The sequence below is a fragment of the Sciurus carolinensis genome, chromosome 4, assembly GCF_902686445.1.
Source record: "Sciurus carolinensis chromosome 4, mSciCar1.2, whole genome shotgun sequence".
In the NCBI taxonomy this organism is placed as follows: Eukaryota; Metazoa; Chordata; class Mammalia; order Rodentia; family Sciuridae; genus Sciurus; species Sciurus carolinensis.
Window position 1 is genome coordinate 122,539,181 of NC_062216.1, and position 19,034 is coordinate 122,558,214.

The following is a 19,034-nucleotide window of genomic DNA, read 5'->3' on the forward strand; positions in this document are numbered from 1 at the left end:
ATCCCTAGTACTGCAAGAAAAGAAAAAAGATGTTGGGGGTGTGTGACCTATTGCTCTCAAATGCGTAACAGCCAAGAGGTTTCTTTAGCTCTGAAGAGACTCACTGGGCAATCCGACAGAGTAGGATTTGAAACTGTTCCATAAAATTCAAATTTTAGAGAAATTAAGTATTAAATACTTAATATTAAATTAAATATTAAAATAAAGCAATGATGTTTCTTAACTAAGTATGGCTCAACAAAACATTATTTTGGTACTTTCAAATAAAGTACATAGTTGACATTTCCCATTTCCCCATTTAAATATGTTCCCCAGAAAAATGTCACTTTTATTAATTGTTTTAAATAAAGATTTTATCTGTAAGGATGATCATCTCAGGCCTGTCTTTAATAACAAAATTTGGCTCCTATCAGTGAAAGAACCATAAATAGAATGCGATGCTGCTATTAAAAATGATGGAGTAGAATATTTATTTATGTGGACAGACAGTCACTCCATTCGAAGAGAAAAAACTACTCATCTGTCTATAGAATGAACCCATTTTGTAAATAAATACAAATGTACTTATAGATACACAGAAATTATCTACTGAAGTTGATTTTGGGGGAAAGAACTCACGGATGATGTCTATGCTCTTCACAGTATTTATGAGAATCTGAAATACCTATGATGAACACACCTCAATCCTGGAATAAGAAAAAAAGTCTATCATTAAAAAAAGTATTCTAAGTTCCTGACTAATCAATGCCTTCCTCTATTTTGACAGTTTAATAGACATCTAAAAATGGTTTTAATTTCTTCTCATTTGGGGTTAGAGAGTGATAGAACTTTTTTACAGGAGAAACATTTGCCCGTGGGTCAAACTCTGCTAGAAAAATAATATTCTCAGCACGAGTTTAATTAAACTTACAGCTGACAAGCATCAGGCCTCTCGGCAACTTGCAGCACTTTGAAAAGCAGGAAAATAAAACTATTAAAACACAGTTTTTCAACAAGAAAAAGGACATTGGGGACTTCGGAGTCATGTGCCTGAGGAAGGTGCTACACATCTGAATCCCAAACAAAAAGATCTTGACGCTAATCCCAGCACACCTGGCTGAAAAGCCAGGGGTGGTGAGAAGCCAAGCCTGCTGGCAGATTCTATCTTCTGGTCTAGGCTCCTCAAGGACCTGGAAGGTGGCAATAGGAGACCTAAGCTATTCTAAACATGGGCCTGGGGTGGCGTGGGGGTGGTGCTGGCGGGACTCATAAAAAACAGGACTCAAGGTTAACTGAAACAAAGGCTGATCCTTTGCTTTTGACTGTAATGCTATCAGTTGAAGGTGATCATCACTATACCCTTTATGCTTAGATATGATGTGTCTGGTTAACTTTGTTAAATAGAGGGAAGAAATTTACTTAACATAGCTTACTGGACAGAATCTTTCCCAAGGAATCCATTCAAAAAACAAATAAAGAAACGGTCAATGAAGGTGAGGCTGGGAACCAGGGTGTGAGGAGTCCACAAGGGCCCATGTAATAAAGGCTTGGTCCCCAGCCTGTGGTGCTACTGAAAGGTGATGGAGTCTTTGAGATGTGCAGACTAGAGGGAAGGAAGTTAGGTCACTAGGGGTGTGCCCTGGAAGGGTTACAGGGCTGGGGCATTCCAAGAAACAGGTAGCGTGAAGGTCCCCCCTTCAAACCCAATTCTCATGAACGTTTCTTGTCAGAAAGATTTCAGACAAGTCGCTCAGAGTTAACAGGCTAAGAGTTTATAAGAAGGGATGGGCAAAGGGGACACTCTCCAGGGAGAGAATGGGTCTTCTCAGAGAAAAAAGGAACCTTGTGCATTCTGCACTCCAGTTTTATTTAGTATCCCAGAGAAGTTTTCACAGAGACCCCCACACACCCATCCACCTCTTGACTTTTGACTGAGAGCAGGATGACATCAGACTTTGAAGTCCCCACTGTCATGACAACTCTAGGTCACTTTGGTCCATGCTGACCAGTTCTAATTGGATTCTCAACCATAAATCCTTACAGATTTTATGCTTAGGAGGAATTATCCTTATCTCCCTGAGTTCCTGAATCTGATCTGTGAAAAATGTCGCAAAAGTCTCTTCCTTCACATTCCTCTTATTGACATTATTCCAGGACTGAATTTCTTCAGCAGATAACAGGTAGTTTGGTGAGGAATGTGACATATCCTATTTACTTAAGTCAGGCAGGGCTACAGATGAATTGCTTCTTGGAAAAGAAAGTATGTGGGGTCAAGGCAGTGGGCCTATTTTATAGAATTATTTTCTTAATTTTGTGTTTCCACCTTTCACACCTGTCTGTCCCCTATAAGAGGAGGATATTGGGACACAGTCCTTCTCTCTCTGCTTCCTGGCCATCATGAGGTGAACAGATTTCCTCTGCCACACACTCCTGACATGATGTGCTATGCTGCCACAGGCCAAAAGTATCAGGACTGACCATGGACTGAAATCTCCCAAACCATTCCTCCTTATAAATTGACTTATCTCAGGTATTTTGCTTCAGTGATGGAAAGCTGACTAGCACACAGGTCCTAGTGGAGCCCAGAACAGGAGACAAACCATATCCCATGTTCCTCTGAGGAAGGCAAGGCAGGAGGCAGGGCTTCCAGTGCTACACAAGGTACAAAAGGGTTGTGTGGCCAGGTGGCTCGTGTCAGCACTAACCTGATGACCTGGGGCATGGGGAGAAGAGGAGATGCAGGGCTTCAGGTATGGCCTGTGTGATTCCCATCTCAGTGCCAAGTTACATTTTTAAAATAAACACCAGCTGCTGTGGTCCAAGTTGCCAATTCTCTTCTTCCCATTTGCTGTTGAACTGAATCACCAGCTCAGCTCTGGACACCTGGTTCTAACAACAGGGCAGCATGGCCTTCAGTGGCTTCACCCATTATTGATAATCATAGGCAGAGGTGCCAAGAGGCCATCTAATCTGACTCTTTGACTCTACTCCAACCCCTACCTTATGGAGAAGCATTGTCCTAAAAGGCTGATTCCCCAAACATATATTTCCCCAAATTGTAGTCCCCAAATATAAAACAATTCATTCTTATAGGCTATTTATTTGCTACAAAACATTATATCCATTTCCTCTTTTATATTTAAAACACTCAGTTTGGTTTCCCAGCTCCACGTCCCTTGACAGCCTTTTACAGGCAACTCATAGTTACTGCACCTTCAAAGTTGCTTCCTACTAAACATTTACATTCCTCCTTATTTTTGCTAGCTATTATTGTGTTCTAAACACCATTTGTCAAAGCTCACCTTAAGAATGACTATTAAGGCGGACTGGGTTGTTGTGGCTCAGTGATAGAGCACTTGCCTAGCATGTATGAAGCACTGGGTTTGATTCTCAACACCACATATACATAAATGAAGAAAAAAGCCTATCAATATCTAAAAAAATATTTTTAAAGATAAGAATGACTATTAAGGGCTGGGGATATAGCTCAGTTGATAGAGTGCTTGCCTTGCATGCACAAGGCCCTGGGTTCAATCCTCAGCAACACACGCACACACACACACATACACACACAAAGAAAGACTATTAACACACCATAGCACACAAATATAGTAATTCAATAATCTACTGCATTTTTCTTTTTAAAAAGTCTATTTTTCACTTGAGGTTCCCTCTGCAACACTCATAAGAAAAAGGTCACATGGTAAAAAGGCATCATATTTTAAGCTTAAACCTCTATTTCTCAACTGAAAGTAGAGTGCACAAGTCACTTTGGCCCTCTAAGCTTGGCAAGTAATTCAGTTCTCTGTCTGTGCCAGACCAGTGATGATTCATTACACTGCCCATCCAGCAAGGTTCATTAGGCTTGGCTTGTGCAAGTCACAGATGCAGATGAACACACTCCAGGTCAGTCCCTGCAGGAGCACATGCTGCCCAGCTCCAGCAAATGGATGCTACTCTCAATACTGCCAGCCTGGTTGGTCCCCTGATTCACGAACCTGAAAATTCCCAATGAAACTTGACTCTTCTTAAGTAAGAACTTAAGTAGATAACAGACCTCCAAAAGTAAATTTTAAAAAGGAATCTTGTAAAACCTAATTTATGATTTCAACCCCATTATTAAGAATTCCTAAGCATTATTTCCTCATGTCTAAGTATTTGGTGATAATAAAACACATGATCTATTCATTAACTTTAGGAAAAAGGTACACCACTACATGAAATGCTTAAACAGGTTTTAAGACTTACAGGATTTCCAAAAACAATTAATGAACAAAAGCACTTTCTAGTCAAGAGAATATGATCATTTTGACAAGATTCAGACTGTTCTACTTGGAACACACAAATACTAAAGTTAAGTATAATTGAGAAAAATGATTACACTGGGATTGATGGTATACTCCTGTAATACCAGTGACTTGGAAAGCTGAGGCAGGAGGATTACAAGTCAGAGCCCAGCCTGGGCAACTTAGTGAGACTCTGTTCCTGTCTCAAAACAAAAAAGGGTTGGGGGTGTAGCTCAGTGGCAGAGCACCCCTGGGTTTAATCCCCAGCACTGCAAGGGAAGACAAAAACCAGATAGATAAATAATAAATATATTAGTATATTCAAAGGAATTATTTTAAAGTGCTTTGAAAAACATCCTTTTTAACAAAATCTGATGTGCCTATATGTCCTTATTTAATTTAAAGCCACCTGAAGATTGGGTTTTATTAGTTTCCTTCATATAAAAAAAACACATTAAACTCTCTTATGTAGCATTCTGTATACAGGGATAGGATATCCTTTGATCAGTGAATACTTCTACACAATGATGGGTAAGGTTCAACTGATTCAGTGAAAGTCCCTAGGGTCATGGGAGAATATGAAAGTCTAAAGTAACTAAGTTCTTGCTGACTTTCATTTTTCCTCTTTTGTTTTTATTTATTCAGTGCTTTTGTTTGTTTTGTGGTGCTGGGGTTCTCTTTTCTTAAACTTGGACAACAGATGCTTACATTAAAGAGTACATGGCAGGGCTGTAGTAATCATCCAGAGCCATATAGACATAAGTAGGCAGGATCATTCTTCTCTCTCATAAGTAAGGGAGCATAAAGTCCACAGGGAAAGAAAAGACAGCTAAGCATTTAACTTCTATGGCCAGTTAGAGAAAACAAAGTCAGAAACAGCATAACAAAGAAAGCACTGCAGATTTACATTCCAGAACACACAAGGGGTGATCACGCCACAGAAGAATGGAGGAGGTGCCTCGGTTTCCCCAATTCTCCTAGTGAACAGTCTCTTACTTCAGAAGGAAAGCACACTGCAGTGAGGTCTTGATTTGTCATGAGCACTTTTTAGGCAAGGCCTTCTGAAGTCTTTATTAAACAGAATGCTCCTTGGGTAGTATTCACATGACTGGCTGCCAGCTGAAAAGAGGACTTATTCAAGTTTTAAGCAAAATTTCCACTGACTTAATTAAATAGGAGCATAACAAAGAGATCTGACCCCATGTAAAGCTCTTGATTATGTGAATGCAAAGTTATGGAAAGTTTATCAACTGAGTGAGCATTTATAGGGTGCTAGTGTTGCAAAATCAAGTCTGGGGTGCCCACCCTCTGTGAAGGAGGACCTAAAAGTCTGTGGTATCCTCAACGGAGGGTGTCAAAACTGTTCAAACTTAATTTTAAATTTACTGTGAAAAGAACTTAATAGCATAAATTAAAGCCACTGAACTACAAAAAACATATTAGTAACTCAAGAATTGATTGATGGATGGAGAGAGAACAGGATACACAGGAAACTCAATGATAAAACAAAACATAGCAAAACATGAATTTCAGACTCTAGATGATGGGAATATTGAGTGTTAAGTATAGAATGGTTTTGGCTTTTCTGCATGCTTGAAAAATTTTTTTTGATACACGGCTAGGGAAAAAAGTGACTTAGAATTGTAATCACAATGAAGGACGCAGCAGGCCCACTGTGAAAAACCTCAACCTAGAAGGCAAGACACTTGGCTCTTAGCTGACCAGAGGGACTCATGGACTTAAGAACTGGGAAAGGCTTTGGCAACACCCCAGGGCAGATAATATGTGGTTTTACAAAAGTTTGGGAAAAATAGTAGTGATTTCATAGTGTTTTCTTTAAACTAAAAGTATATAATTTAAGAACTATATTTTTTGGTGAGATTTCATAGCCATATACTTTCGATATTTAAATATAATCAATATGTTAGTGATAATTGATGACAGATTTAAAATAACCCTGTCAGTCTTCCCAATATTTTTGAAATGATAATAAGGTTACAAATAGGAAAGTCTAGAAACTAACAATCCAATTCAATCTCCTCATTTTCTAAGGAAGAAACTGAGGCCCCAATGAGATTAGACAGAGTAGTGGCCAGATATACAACCTTGGGCAGTTCACCCACTCGAGGGGTCACAGAGTGACTCACATATTACAGGTGGGATGTCCATCCAAAAGACAAATCCCAGGTTACATATTTAGGGACAGGGGCCTCTTGGTTAAGAGTCACCCTGGTGACTTTTAAGTATTGCCACTGGTGTAGGTACAAAAAAATCTGTCATGCCCGCATTTAGAGTGACTTTCTTGCAGAAGTTAGTTTCTGAATTTTGATGTTAAATCTTCAATCATGCTTCCACAAATCGAGCTTAATGATGTCATAAGAGCATAAAGAGATGCAAATTTACCACCTTTAAGACGATCATCTGTCCTTTTCTCTTAGCCAAATGGCCAGCACAAAATGTTATGAGGAATATTCTGAAACAAACAAAATGCATTTCCTTTGCAGATGTCTAATATTCAGAGAGATTCAAGATGACATCTGCAAATAATATAAGCGGCAGCTATAAAACCTCAGAATGTACTGAGTAAATCTAGATGTAAACTGCAAAAATAATATAAATAGATGAATTCCAAATCGAAATCCTCTCTAATGAAGGGAAATGCTTCATATCTTGGTGTAATAAAAAAGGGAGATTATGGATGCTGAACTTCCATTATATAAAATAGATTAGATACCCATTCATCCTGTCTCTCATTACCCTAGAGCTGTCTAGACAAGGAAGATGAGGAAAATAAAATAAATAAAAATGACAGGGAGCAGAGCTCTGTTGTCACCATAACCAAGTTAACCAGGGTTATACTGCTGTGGCTGAAGTACAATACCTTACATTATTGTTTATTGTAAGGTCATGGTGACAAACCTTCAAACCACATTTAGTCCCAAAGTTGGACTAAGTCCCATCTAGGGCGGAGAGGAAGATAAAAAGAACTAAACTCAGACTCTGGAGCCTATTACAAGCAGATCTAAATGTGTAGCATAACTTCCCAAGGGCTGCAAGGCAGGGTAGCAGGCCTATTCCAGACCAGACACTAACTATTTCAGATGCTTGTTTGTGTCTGAAAATGACCAAATGTACACCACTGCATAAAAGAATGAATGAGAAAATAAGAGAATCAGTCATCAATGACATTATAATACTTTAACTTCTGAGGGTTGTTTAGTTATAATGTACTTGGGAATCCTATAAAAACAAGGTCATTTCACCTTGCGACCTCCTAATATAAGGCTGCAATAAATAAGACTCAAGAATTTGTCTCTCAAGGAGTCACCTAGAGTAGAATCTTCTGAACCACCTGCCAGATCAAACTCTCACCAACTCCTTCTCAAAGAACTGCATATTCTCAGGGGTGGACCCCAACAGCCATGTCCACATGTAATTCTGGATCCCTCGCCACAATTATACATGCCAAGGGATATCCGACACAAAGAACCAAATAGTCTTTTTCTCCCAAAACTCAAATTTGGAATTGAAAGCTTGGTTGGTGTGGTCTGGTTGCTTGATGGTGGCATGAAGAGGCAGATGTGAGGCCCTAGTGAAAGACTTATAAGTTGTCACTTTGTTCCTAGGTGGCTTTCTGGTGCAGTGTTGCTGTCCCTTCTGAAATACAACTGCATTGCTATGCTTAGGTTCCATAAGAAGAATGGTAATTCTCTATAACCCCTCTTTCCGGCCTCTGTCCCTCTTGAGGTTAACTCAAAGGCATTTCTATGACTTGTGAACAAAAGAAATAAGTAGCTAAAAGACTAGGATGGTTATGTAGCATTTTAAATATTTCAAGTACAATACTAAATAGATACCATATAGAAGATTAGATATGACCACCTAAATATTAAGTTTGCATTATAAATGGAAAAAAATTAAAAAGTGAATATATTACAAAAAAATTTTAACATAATAGGCTAAGGGTTAATAGCCTTAATATATAAAGAACTCATACAAATAAGATTATTTCCATGAGAAAAATGGACAAAGCGTATAAACCAGAAAATCATAGAAAGATACTAAAATAGCTAATATAGACTATATAAACCTATAAATAATTATTTAACCTCTTTAAATAATCAAACATGAATCATAATGACGTGGGTTTTCATCTATTAGATCACTGGCAAATATTAAAGGCTTAATTCTAAAGTAGTTTCCAACCCTACACTATTGACTGAAGTGTGAATTAGTATAGTCAATCTGATAATATATAATCGTGAATGTGCATGGCTTCTACCCAAACTTTCCATGTCTAGTAATTTATCTTAAGAAATAACTGGATGAGTTGAATACATCCCATAAGGCTGTACAACAAAAGGCTAAGAGTAAGTCCCAGATGGGATGTCTAATGGGGGACTCAATAATGCCTTCTGTGTAATATGAGTCAGTCACTCTGCTTGCTGACTTGGAGAAGGATCCAACACATATTGTTTCGTGAAGAAGTCACATTAGAAGACGTGTAAAAGTAGGGTCAACTTTTGTTTTTTAAATACTATTAAAATGAAAAGATCTAAAGTATTAAAGGTGGTTAATGGTTTACAGTTTTCACTTGTTCTTTTTTTTTTTTTTTCTTTTTTTTCATTGTAAACAAATGGGGTACAATTTGTTTCTCTGTACATGAAGTAGAGGCATACCATTTGTGTAATCATACATTTACATAGGGTAATGGTGTTTGATTCATTCTGTTATTTTTCCCTTCCCCCCCACCCCTCCCACCCCTCTTTCCCTCTATACAGTCCCTCCTTCCTCCCTTCTTGCCTCCCTCCCACTCCCCATTATGTATCATCATCTACTTATCAGCAAGATCATTCGACCTTTGGTTTTTTAAGATTGACTTATCTCACTTAGCATTATGTTCTCCAATTTCATCCATTTGCCTGCAAATGCCATAATTTTATTATTCTTTATGGCTGAGTAATATTCCATTGTATATATATATATATACCACAGTTTCTTTATCCATTCATCAATTGAGGGGCATCTAGGTTGGTTCCACAATCTGGCTATTGTGAACTGAGCAGCTATGAACATTGATGTGGCTGTATCTCTGTAGTATGCTGATTTTAAGTCCTTTGGGTATAGGCCAAGGAATGGGACAGCTGGGTCAAATGGTGGTTCCATTCGAAGTGTTCTAAGGAATCTCCACACTGCTTTCCAGAGTGGCTGCACTAATTTTCATCCCCACCAGCAATGTATGAGTGTACCTTTTTCCCCACATCCTCGCCAACACCTATTGTTCACTTGTTCTTTATACCTTCTACTATGCTGCATCATCTTACTTTTTTGTGATGACTAATTTACAGTAAAACTTTTTAAAAGTTGTTCACTGAAAACATTGAGTAAGGGGAAAAAGAAAAAAAAAAAAAAGGCCTACAGCTTTCAAGTAGAGAGACAGGAAACATTTATAAGACAAGTTTAAAACCACCAGAGGAAAGAGTCAGATGCAAGTGTATGAATCTTAGATCTGCCACTTACAAATTTTTATGACTTTGAACAAATTGCTTACCTGTGCTGCATGCATCTCATTGAATTCACACATAAAGTGCTTAGTACAGAACTGACATGCAGGAATACTTCAACAAATAATAACCACTGCATTTAATAATTTTTAACGTATGTAATAAAGCTTAAACAGTGATGTGATTAGATATATGGAGATAGGCCAACCAAATCAAACACTGTCCTATTCTTAGATTACTTTCAAAGTATCTGCTATAGTCCTAGGTTGGGAAACTAGTCAAAATATTCAAAGAACAATACAGGAGAGGTTCCTCAATTCGTTGCCTTAACATTAGGTTATAAAATTAAGTTCCTGCTTCACTGGCACTATAAAGACATTTTCCCCCTACATAGTGGGTATGGACACAGTTGACTGTGGAAGGTTATAGATGCAACACACCTAAATCAGAATCAAAGCATGGCTAAATAACTGCAATCCCATCCAGTCTCCTTCTCTTCCCTTCCCCCACTTTCAGGGATAACAAAGACTCTCCTGAACCAAATTTCAGTTAAGTTTCTCTGAGCACTTTTCTCTACTATGCTTTGACTTTCACCCATGTCCTGTCCACTTATGAAGAATTCTACTAAGTGGGTTTAGGAGTATCCCCGACCTTGATATCTGATCAAATTCCTCATCCTTCAGTTTTTATATACAAGTCTCTGGTCTGTTTTCTGTAAGAATCCTACTGCATCAGTTCAGTTTAGTTTGTTGTCTCCTCTTAGTAAATTTCCTTGCTGACCCCCTCTCTCTGCTCTGTAGTTATCAATCTCCAGCTGTCAGGAGTCTTGAATAAAGTCTTCCCTACTGTTTAAACAAGAATCAAGATAATTTTCTCGTAACAGTGGGTATGTCTAAAGGTCTTTGGACCTGCAGGTACAGAGATAATCACAATATTATCTGGAAAAAATTAGTTTGCTTCCCTCGTGTTATATAAAGGCACCAAATTCTAAGATTCAAAATTGCCCAGTAGCATTAAGAATTAACATCATAACAAGCAAAACCCTTCTGTGGTTCCCTTTGAATCATGAATCCATGACTCCATTTTGACTTAATTTCAAAGACAGAAAACGTGAGAGGGAAGACTATGGTATCAAGTTTTCTTTAGGATGATGACTGTGTCTTATGATACTATGGAACCAGCATGGCATGAATGCCTGACACATAGTAGGAGTGCAGTAATTTAATCAACTTGATGAGAGACATTATGAATGATGCTTATTTTCTGACAGACAGGGATATAAATTCAATAGTGAAAAATATCAATCCTCTGCTTAGTTAAATCAAAAGGCCTGAAAGCCTTTGGGATTTGGTTTTGTTTTGTTATTTCTATCAAATATCAAGAAGTAAAACTAACTTTTCTTGAACAATAATATTTTTATAGGAAACAATTCTAGTATAGAGTTTTATCAATTGGTGTTGCTGCAACCATAAATAGCAAATGCTGTGTGGTGGAGTAACATCAGAGATATTGTTTATCTAAACCAGAGCAGAAACACAGGGTAGACCATTTTGAATGGTTAAATCCTGTTCCTGAGCCCTGGAAGGACATTGATACATTTCCCTAAGAAAAAGCATACCCCAGGAACTCTGCAAAAAGATCTCTGTAAAAGGAATGTTCTATGCAAGGGGAGATTAGAACGGAAAATGAAAGACCAGGGGATTTCTGAGCTTTGGGGCAAAAGAGAAATAGTGGTTTCTGTCATTACCACTGCACACCCAAGAGGTGCTATCTGTTGGTTATGGGTAATTAGTAGCAATGACTGAAAGAGCCAGAAAGACTATAGATTCCAGGAGAAATCCAAATACTTGTGGGTTGGTTGCTAGATTTAAATAAGAACATTTAATCAAAATTGCACTATTTTGAATCTTTAAGAACTTTCATCACATAAATTCCACAGAGGCTCTTGAGGCTCTCAAAATAGTTTTTTTTTTTTTTCCCCTCCCATATCCAGGGTTACTTTAATCAGAAGGTAAGAGAGGAAAAAATGATTTACAATTATATCTATAACCTGAATAAAATCACACTAGAATTCTTATTATTTTTGAACCAAGAAATGTACCATTAATAAAACTTAAATATGATGCTTTAATATATAAAATAGTGTTGCTCAAAATGGTAGCACATTCTTTGGCCTTTTGCTGTAGTTTAAGGCCCAAACTCCACGTGTGCCTGCATCTCTAAGTCCAACTGCTCGTCAATGGGAGAAAAGTTAGGCAAACAGAACGAGAAGGAAGAAAAACAAGAAAAGTCAGTCAAAGTGGGTTTCTAATTCATTAAAACAAAAACAGAAAACCGACTTCCAGGTTTCTGCAGTACAGAGATCACCTGGGTGGTATGTGAACTTATGAAAAGTTAGCTGCCCCATCGTCTCTGGGTCAGACTGTTGCTTTCCCGTGGGTGTTTTCTGGGCAGATCTTACAGACTCCAGTGAATTCAAAAGCACATTTTAAAATGAAACCTGCTAATGCATATTTCTGGAAAGATTTATATATGGTCTTTAACTACAATGCTTTCCAGAGCTGTATAACCTAATAAATTCCACTTAATTAAAGGGATAAACTTGTTTTTGCCACAATAGGAAGCTTTTTGAGGAATTAGGAAATATCATCAGTACAATATCAATGAGTACTGAAAGAATAAATGACGATCTTCAGTTCCTGCATCCCACATCTTATAGGGATTGTTTATAGCTTATTCTCTAATTCTATAACATGGAGTACTTCTCTCTTCTTGAAAGGGATTAGTGATGTGTGGCCAAAATGAACCACTTCTCCTTAATTTTTCTACTGTTCAAAAAGGTTGGTGATCAACACTAGAGTTCAACTCATCTTTCTTGGCTCTTTCAAGCCCATTACTAACTGGTGCCAGTTCTCCCTCCCCAGGAAGACGGGACCAGACTCACTTTCTAGAAAGGAAGACGAGGTACTTCTGATTAGGGTGTCCTCACCCTAGTTCTACTCTGAGCAATAGTCCTCCTTCCAACCTAGAATCATTGCTCTTAGGTATTATCCAGCACAGAGAAGAGGATTTCCTTTTCCCAGTAGATCCTCAAGGCAAGGGCAACATTTCTGGTTGTGATCACAGTCACTTCCCACTTGTCTTTCTCTTCCCTCCCCTATTTCAGCCATTTTGGTCACTGAGGGTGTATCTTTGCAAGAAGAAAAACTATAGTTCAAGGTTTGAGGAAGTAGAGACAAGAATAGGATTGAGAAGAGAGAGGTGACAAGACAATGTTAGCTATTAATCCTGGGTTCAGATGTAGGTTTCATAATTTAATACTGAAGACAGGGGAGTTTACTGTTATCTCTGGGTTCTACTAAGATGGTGTGACCCTGGGCAAGCTGCTTAGCCTTTCAGTACTCTGTCCTCATTTATAAAGTAGAAATCATCGTGCCTACTCCCACGAGATTATTGAGAATCAGATTATATAATGTGAATTGGAAAACAGTGTAAAGATTGAAGAGTAAGCATTAACTATGTTAGCTATCATAAATACTATGTATACATTGTAAAAGAATGAGGTAATTCTACTTATATTGTCTTGGGATAGCATCAATGACAAAGTGTTTTATGAAAATGCTACAGAATAATATACTTGATAAGATCCTGTTTGGGGAAGAAAAAGAAACATGTACATGCTTATAGGTACCCAAAGAAGTCTAAAAAGGCACACATCACCCAAACACTGGACTACTGTATACAGGTCTTTGCTTGAATTAGCATGCATGTGCTACTTTTATAACTAATTTTAAAAACTAGAACTTTTTAACAGTCTTTCTAGCAGTCCACCTCTCATGTTCTAGTCTAGGTAAAGACAGGCTTCTTAGAGATAAGCAAACTGAGGGTCTGGACACTTGAAGTAGAGCTTGCCACCCTCTCTTTTCAAATTCCCTTCTACTCTTTACAGTCCTTGGCATATTATATACCTAACCCTGGCATACTGAAAACATTCTGAAATTGGTTTTTATCTTTCCTTTGCTCCATGCATATCTGAGGTTTCCTTTTCCTGTGCCCAAGGGGCTTCCACCTTCAGTGTTTCACTATCTTCCTTCCTCTCAGTACCTTCTGACCATATCCCTGCATGCTGTGTGTTGTGTGGTTCAGGCCCAAGTACACTTGCCCTGCCCAACACACTGAATAACAATGAACCCCTATCTTTCAGGTATTTGGCAGGCACAAGGGTCCCACCTGCACAAATATATAATGGAGTATGCCTCCAAGTTGCTTTTTGTCTCACAAAGGGTCCAAATGGGCTTTTACACATTTATTTTTCATGCAAGAAACTGCTTCATGTGTTTTGGCAGACACTTTTTTCTTCCTTAAGGTCTTTACTTACAGAGGTGTTTTACTTCTTTTTTGGCTTTTTCTTGGACATTACAATGCTATTTTGTATCTCAACATCCTCTTCCATGCTTGTCTGTTGTTATATGCTATTTTGTTCTGTTTAAGCACCCACCACTCTCACTTCTCTCTTCACATTTCCAGTTGTGCAAAAGCTTGTGCAGATTAAAAGATGATGTAGGAAGGAAAAGAGAATTCGAGATTCTAGGCAGAGTGCCTTTCAAGTCTTCTCTTTTACCCTTGTACCGGAACCTGGAGCGACGGAAACCATGCCTGCCCGGGGGTATCCGAGCCACCAGAACCGGGTCAGCATCCAGGCGCCCAGGCGTAGGGGAACCTGATTGGTTTCCGGATGAACCAATCAGCGAGCGAAGCTGTGCACGGAGAGGGGAGGGCCAAGATTATAGAGAGGATGAGGTTAAAGGAAAAGAAGCAGGTATGATAGGCACCCGGGTTTAGTATGCACTTTTGCACCCACAGGGTCATCATTAACTTCAGATTTCTGGTCTAAATCCTCTCTCCTACTTTTCCAATTTCGTACAGCATAAATAGTAGAAGGGGCGGGGGCGTTACTTGTCCTACCATTCATAAGATGGGCTATTAATAGTCAATGAAGAAGTGGCCACATAGTACAGCAAGGGCAATAAAATCCTCCCTCTCTGCTTTCCTCGTTCCACTCCAGGCTGTCAACCTAACTCACTCGGTTTTTAAAAGAGCAAATCACTCAAACGCTCACTTAATCGCCAAAGCTGATTACCAAAATGCTATATTAGACATCTGGAATAAGTTTCCATCCTCCCCAGGGACTGGGGAAAATAGTATTGGCATTTACCGAACGCCAGCATTTACTACCTGCTAAAGCAGAATCGAACGAACTCGGGCTGGACGTCGGAGAAACAGATCTTGCAAAATGTACAATCACGCACACGAACACGGCCACCTCCCGGAATCAGACACCCGCCCCCAGGCGCGGCGACAGATCTTTCAAGCCTCTACCCCCACAAACTCTCCACGCGGAGGCACAAGATTTTTTTTTTTTTTTTCATTTTTGGAGGGTGGGCGCACAGATACCAGATTCTCCTACTACGTTTTAACTTCAGCAGAGCTGTTCTGCCCACTTTTCCCCCAAGTGTCACAGCCCCCGGATTCACGGACTTGGTCAATCTCAGCTTTCCCACGGTCCAGCAACTGTCACCCTCTGCTCTACCACCCATAACTCGAGTTGGAGACGCCGTGATCTAGGGGACGAGGGGAAGGGGGAGGGGGAGAAGAAGGAAATGGCCAGTTAAGTAAAGAGGTCCCCGTCGAGGCCTGGACTCCGGCAGCCAGTGGAGAGCCCTGGATCTCAGAAGAAGGGAAAGGTTGGAACCCTGCGGGGAAGGGCCCCGAGGAGAGGAGGGGCGCCGCCGGTGTCGCTGCACTCACTCTGCGTAGCCAGTGGCCCAGGGCAGCCGCCGGGTCTCCTTGAGGATGAGGATGGGGCGGGCGATGTGGTCAGCGCTGCACTCCACTTCGTCCTGAGACAGCCCGAGGAACTCCGGCCGCCCGTAGGGGAAGCGCAGAGGCAGGTCCGAGCCTCCGCAGCCGCCGCCGCCGTGCTCGGAGCCTGAGCTGCCAGCCATGATGCCGCCCATGAAATTGGCTACGGCAGATTTCACTCGAGTTAGCATATTACTCCGGCGCCCGGCAGCAGCGGTGGGAGCTGGAGGCGGCGGCGGCCGGGCGAGGCGCAGCGCGGGTCATGCAGGCTGCGGCGGGTGCCGGGCGCACGGGCAGCCGGGCCGCTGGGGCGCGCCGTGCGCGACTCCTGGAGCTTAGTGCTGCAGGGGGCCGAGCCCCGGCCTCCTGTGCTCCGTGCCGCCGCCGCCTCCTCCCCCAGCTACACTTCCGCAACGGAGCGACATGGAGCGGGCGGGCCGGGTCTGGAGAGACACCGAGCGCTCCGGGAGCGGAGGGCTGGCCTCAGCTGCAGCAGGTCTCTTCCCCGCCCCCTGCGCTCAGCTCCTGCGTGCGCGGAACTGAGCCCACCCGGCGAGCCACCGGAGCCGCGGCGGCTGCTGCCACGGCTACCGCCGCCGTGTCATGTGATAATCAGGCTGCAAGGGCTCAGTCTGCGGCTGTGGCCGTTGCTCAGCCCCTCCCCTGCCGGTCCGAGTGAGGCTTGCACCAGGACTTTGACCTCCTAAGGGAGAGGGAGCCTAGCCGGGTCGGTACCTGGCGGAGGGGATGGGGGCGCTGTGAGCCGGTGGCCGTACAGGTGTTAGGGGTTGTCACGTGGCTCGCGGCCGTCGGCAGAAGCCAGTTGAGGAATCCGCTCTCAATAATGCCTTTGCCCTCCTGAAAGGAAACTTCGGGATCTGGAGAGGAAAAAGGAGGCAGGTGCAATCATGATGAGACCGCTCCAAGTCCTGCGATGGAAATGAGCCGAACCACCTGGTATAAGAAACTTAACCCCACACTGATAGCACAGAAATCATTAAATTCCTACCCCCACCACCACCAGGCATTGTTTCTACTTTTGTTTTTCTTTCATTACTACCGCATGCATCATTATCTGAGGAGCAAACTCTGTTTCGAACCTAGAATAAACTCAATGATGAAAAAAATAAAAGATCTATAAGAAATCTGAAACAAGCACTGTTTTAACCAGTACTCAGTTGTTTAACAAATTTGTACAAGTATTTCCCCCCAACAAAGTATCCTTTCAAAGCTGACTCTGTTTACTATTGAGCCACGTATTGTAGCTGTATTTTATTTTCTTATTTAAAAACATGGTAACAGAATTATCAAAGAGCACGTGTAAAACTAAAGAAACAATGCAACTCAAATGCTGAAGTTAAAAATGATTTAGTGCTTGCAAAAATAAAATATTTTTGGTAATTTTATGTTAAAAGCAAACAAAAATGAGGGTAAAATAGTGAATGTGGTTCATCAAGGGTAACATTTGTTAAATATTGGCCTTAATGTTTTTGTTGTTGTTGGAATTTTTGCATTAGTACTGGTATCCTGTTCATGTTTACTTATTCCATATCCTGTTCCTATGTTTACCTACCATTTAATTTGCCAGGACTCTGTTACTTGTGCAGTTATGCACTGAATGGCTCCCTTGGAGTTGGGGAGGGAATACAGGCCCTCATTCTTCTCAGTGAGCTGGAAGGGGAGAGCCACTCAGGTGTTAGAGGAGAGACCAATTCTCAGAAAAGGAATTGTGAGTCAAGGAATTCTTACTGTTATGTGAAGCCTGGGCAAATTGCATTGATCTCTTTTCTTTGGTATTTATAAACTTTTTTTTTTTTTTTTTTTTTTTTTGAGACAGGGTCTCACTAAGTTGCTTAGAACCTCACTAAAGTTCTGAGGTTGACTTTGAACTCAAAATCCTCCTGCTTCAGCCCCCAGAGCCACAGGGTTTACTGGTTGCACCACCACACCTGGCGAACCATTGACTTTTAAATTGTCTTTTTTATATTTCAGTAACTAAGTTTTATTGAGTTGATTTTAATACAGTCTTCCCTTCATTTCACTTAATGGAAATGTTTTAGTATTGACATTAAATAGGATTTTTAAAAATTTCTGGTCTGATTGATTTTCAATTTAAAAGTAATACCTGATAATGGTATATTATAAAGAGATAAAAATCAGTAATACAGAGCTATAAAGAAAAAAGTAAGACTGTAACAATTTCTAGGGGTATCCATTCCCCCCAAACAGCAATTATTATTAATTATTTGGCATAATTAAATTTGGAAATGTTAGCAAGATTTGTGAATCAATGTTTTGCAAGTTGTCTTTCTGTTTTTCTGAAACCTAATTATTACCTAAAAGTGCTGATCTGTCATTTAGCTTTGCACCATAAACTTGGTCCTGCAAACAAAAACTAATTTTCTTTAGACTATTTCTGTAATAAGAGATGGAAATAGGATTTCTGATTTAAATGGGGGTAGCCATCCTTCTTAGAGGGGCCCCTGAGAATAAGTGACTTTCACACCTTTGATAGGTATAGTTTCTGGGAGGATCTGTACTACTAAATTCAAATGATGTGTTAATCAGGAATTGAGAGACCCTTGAAATGTTACACATTGTACATATGGCCCAGTTTATCCTGCACACCCTGCCCCACCACCCAACTTGTGAGTTGGCAAACTCACAAGTTAATAGAATAGAAAGTTAATATTAATAGAGTATTCATTTTGGAGATACATACGTAGACATTAGATGCTTTTGGAATCAATATAATCTCGTTACTTGACTCATAATACTTTACCTTTGTTTGTTAAATGACTTTATGCCATCAATAAGACTGTTTTCAAGGAAAAAAATCTCTGAATAATTGTTCAGTCAATAAATTCAAAGATCCTCTAAAAATATTCATTAATTACAAATGAAAGAATAACTTACAATGAAAACACCTGGCATACATTAACTTAAGTGATCAAGGTTAATGTCACCAGTGGTAACACACTATTAACTAACATCCTCTATCCCTAACATGATGAACTCAAAGAAACATAATATTCATTAAAAAAAAGTCAAACCACACCTAAGGTTGTTCTAAAAATATCTGACCCAGTGTGTTCAAAAGTGTCAAGGTTCTAAAAGGCAAAGAAAGACTGGAACCGTCACAGATTGAGACCCAGCAAACAAGAACTGAAATGGAGTGCCAATGTTAATTTCTTAGTTTGGATGTTATCATTAGGAAGCTTGGTGAATGGTATAAAAGGAAGAAAAAAATTAAACACACACACACACACACACACACACACACACACATCAGAAACATTTTACTTGTTTCAAGTAGACAGGAAAAGCTCACCTGAAAATCAGTCCAGGAGAAATCTGATTGATGCCTTTCCACAACTCATCCTTTCCACAGCTCTAGAGTCAT

General features: G+C 40.1%; 1 protein-coding gene across 1 annotated transcript in view; it reads right to left on the reverse strand.

The window, feature by feature from the left end:
- The window catches only part of Ppm1h (protein phosphatase, Mg2+/Mn2+ dependent 1H), a 270,376-nt gene extending 254,075 nt beyond the window's left edge, over nucleotides 1-16,301 (reverse strand). Inside the window, exon 1 of the mRNA XM_047548361.1 lies at nucleotides 15,578-16,301. Coding sequence (XP_047404317.1) covers nucleotides 15,578-15,822 — 245 coding nt within the window. The 5' untranslated portion in view covers nucleotides 15,823-16,301. The remainder of the gene's footprint in view (nucleotides 1-15,577) is intronic.
- Between the last annotated feature and the right edge of the window lie 2,733 nt (nucleotides 16,302-19,034).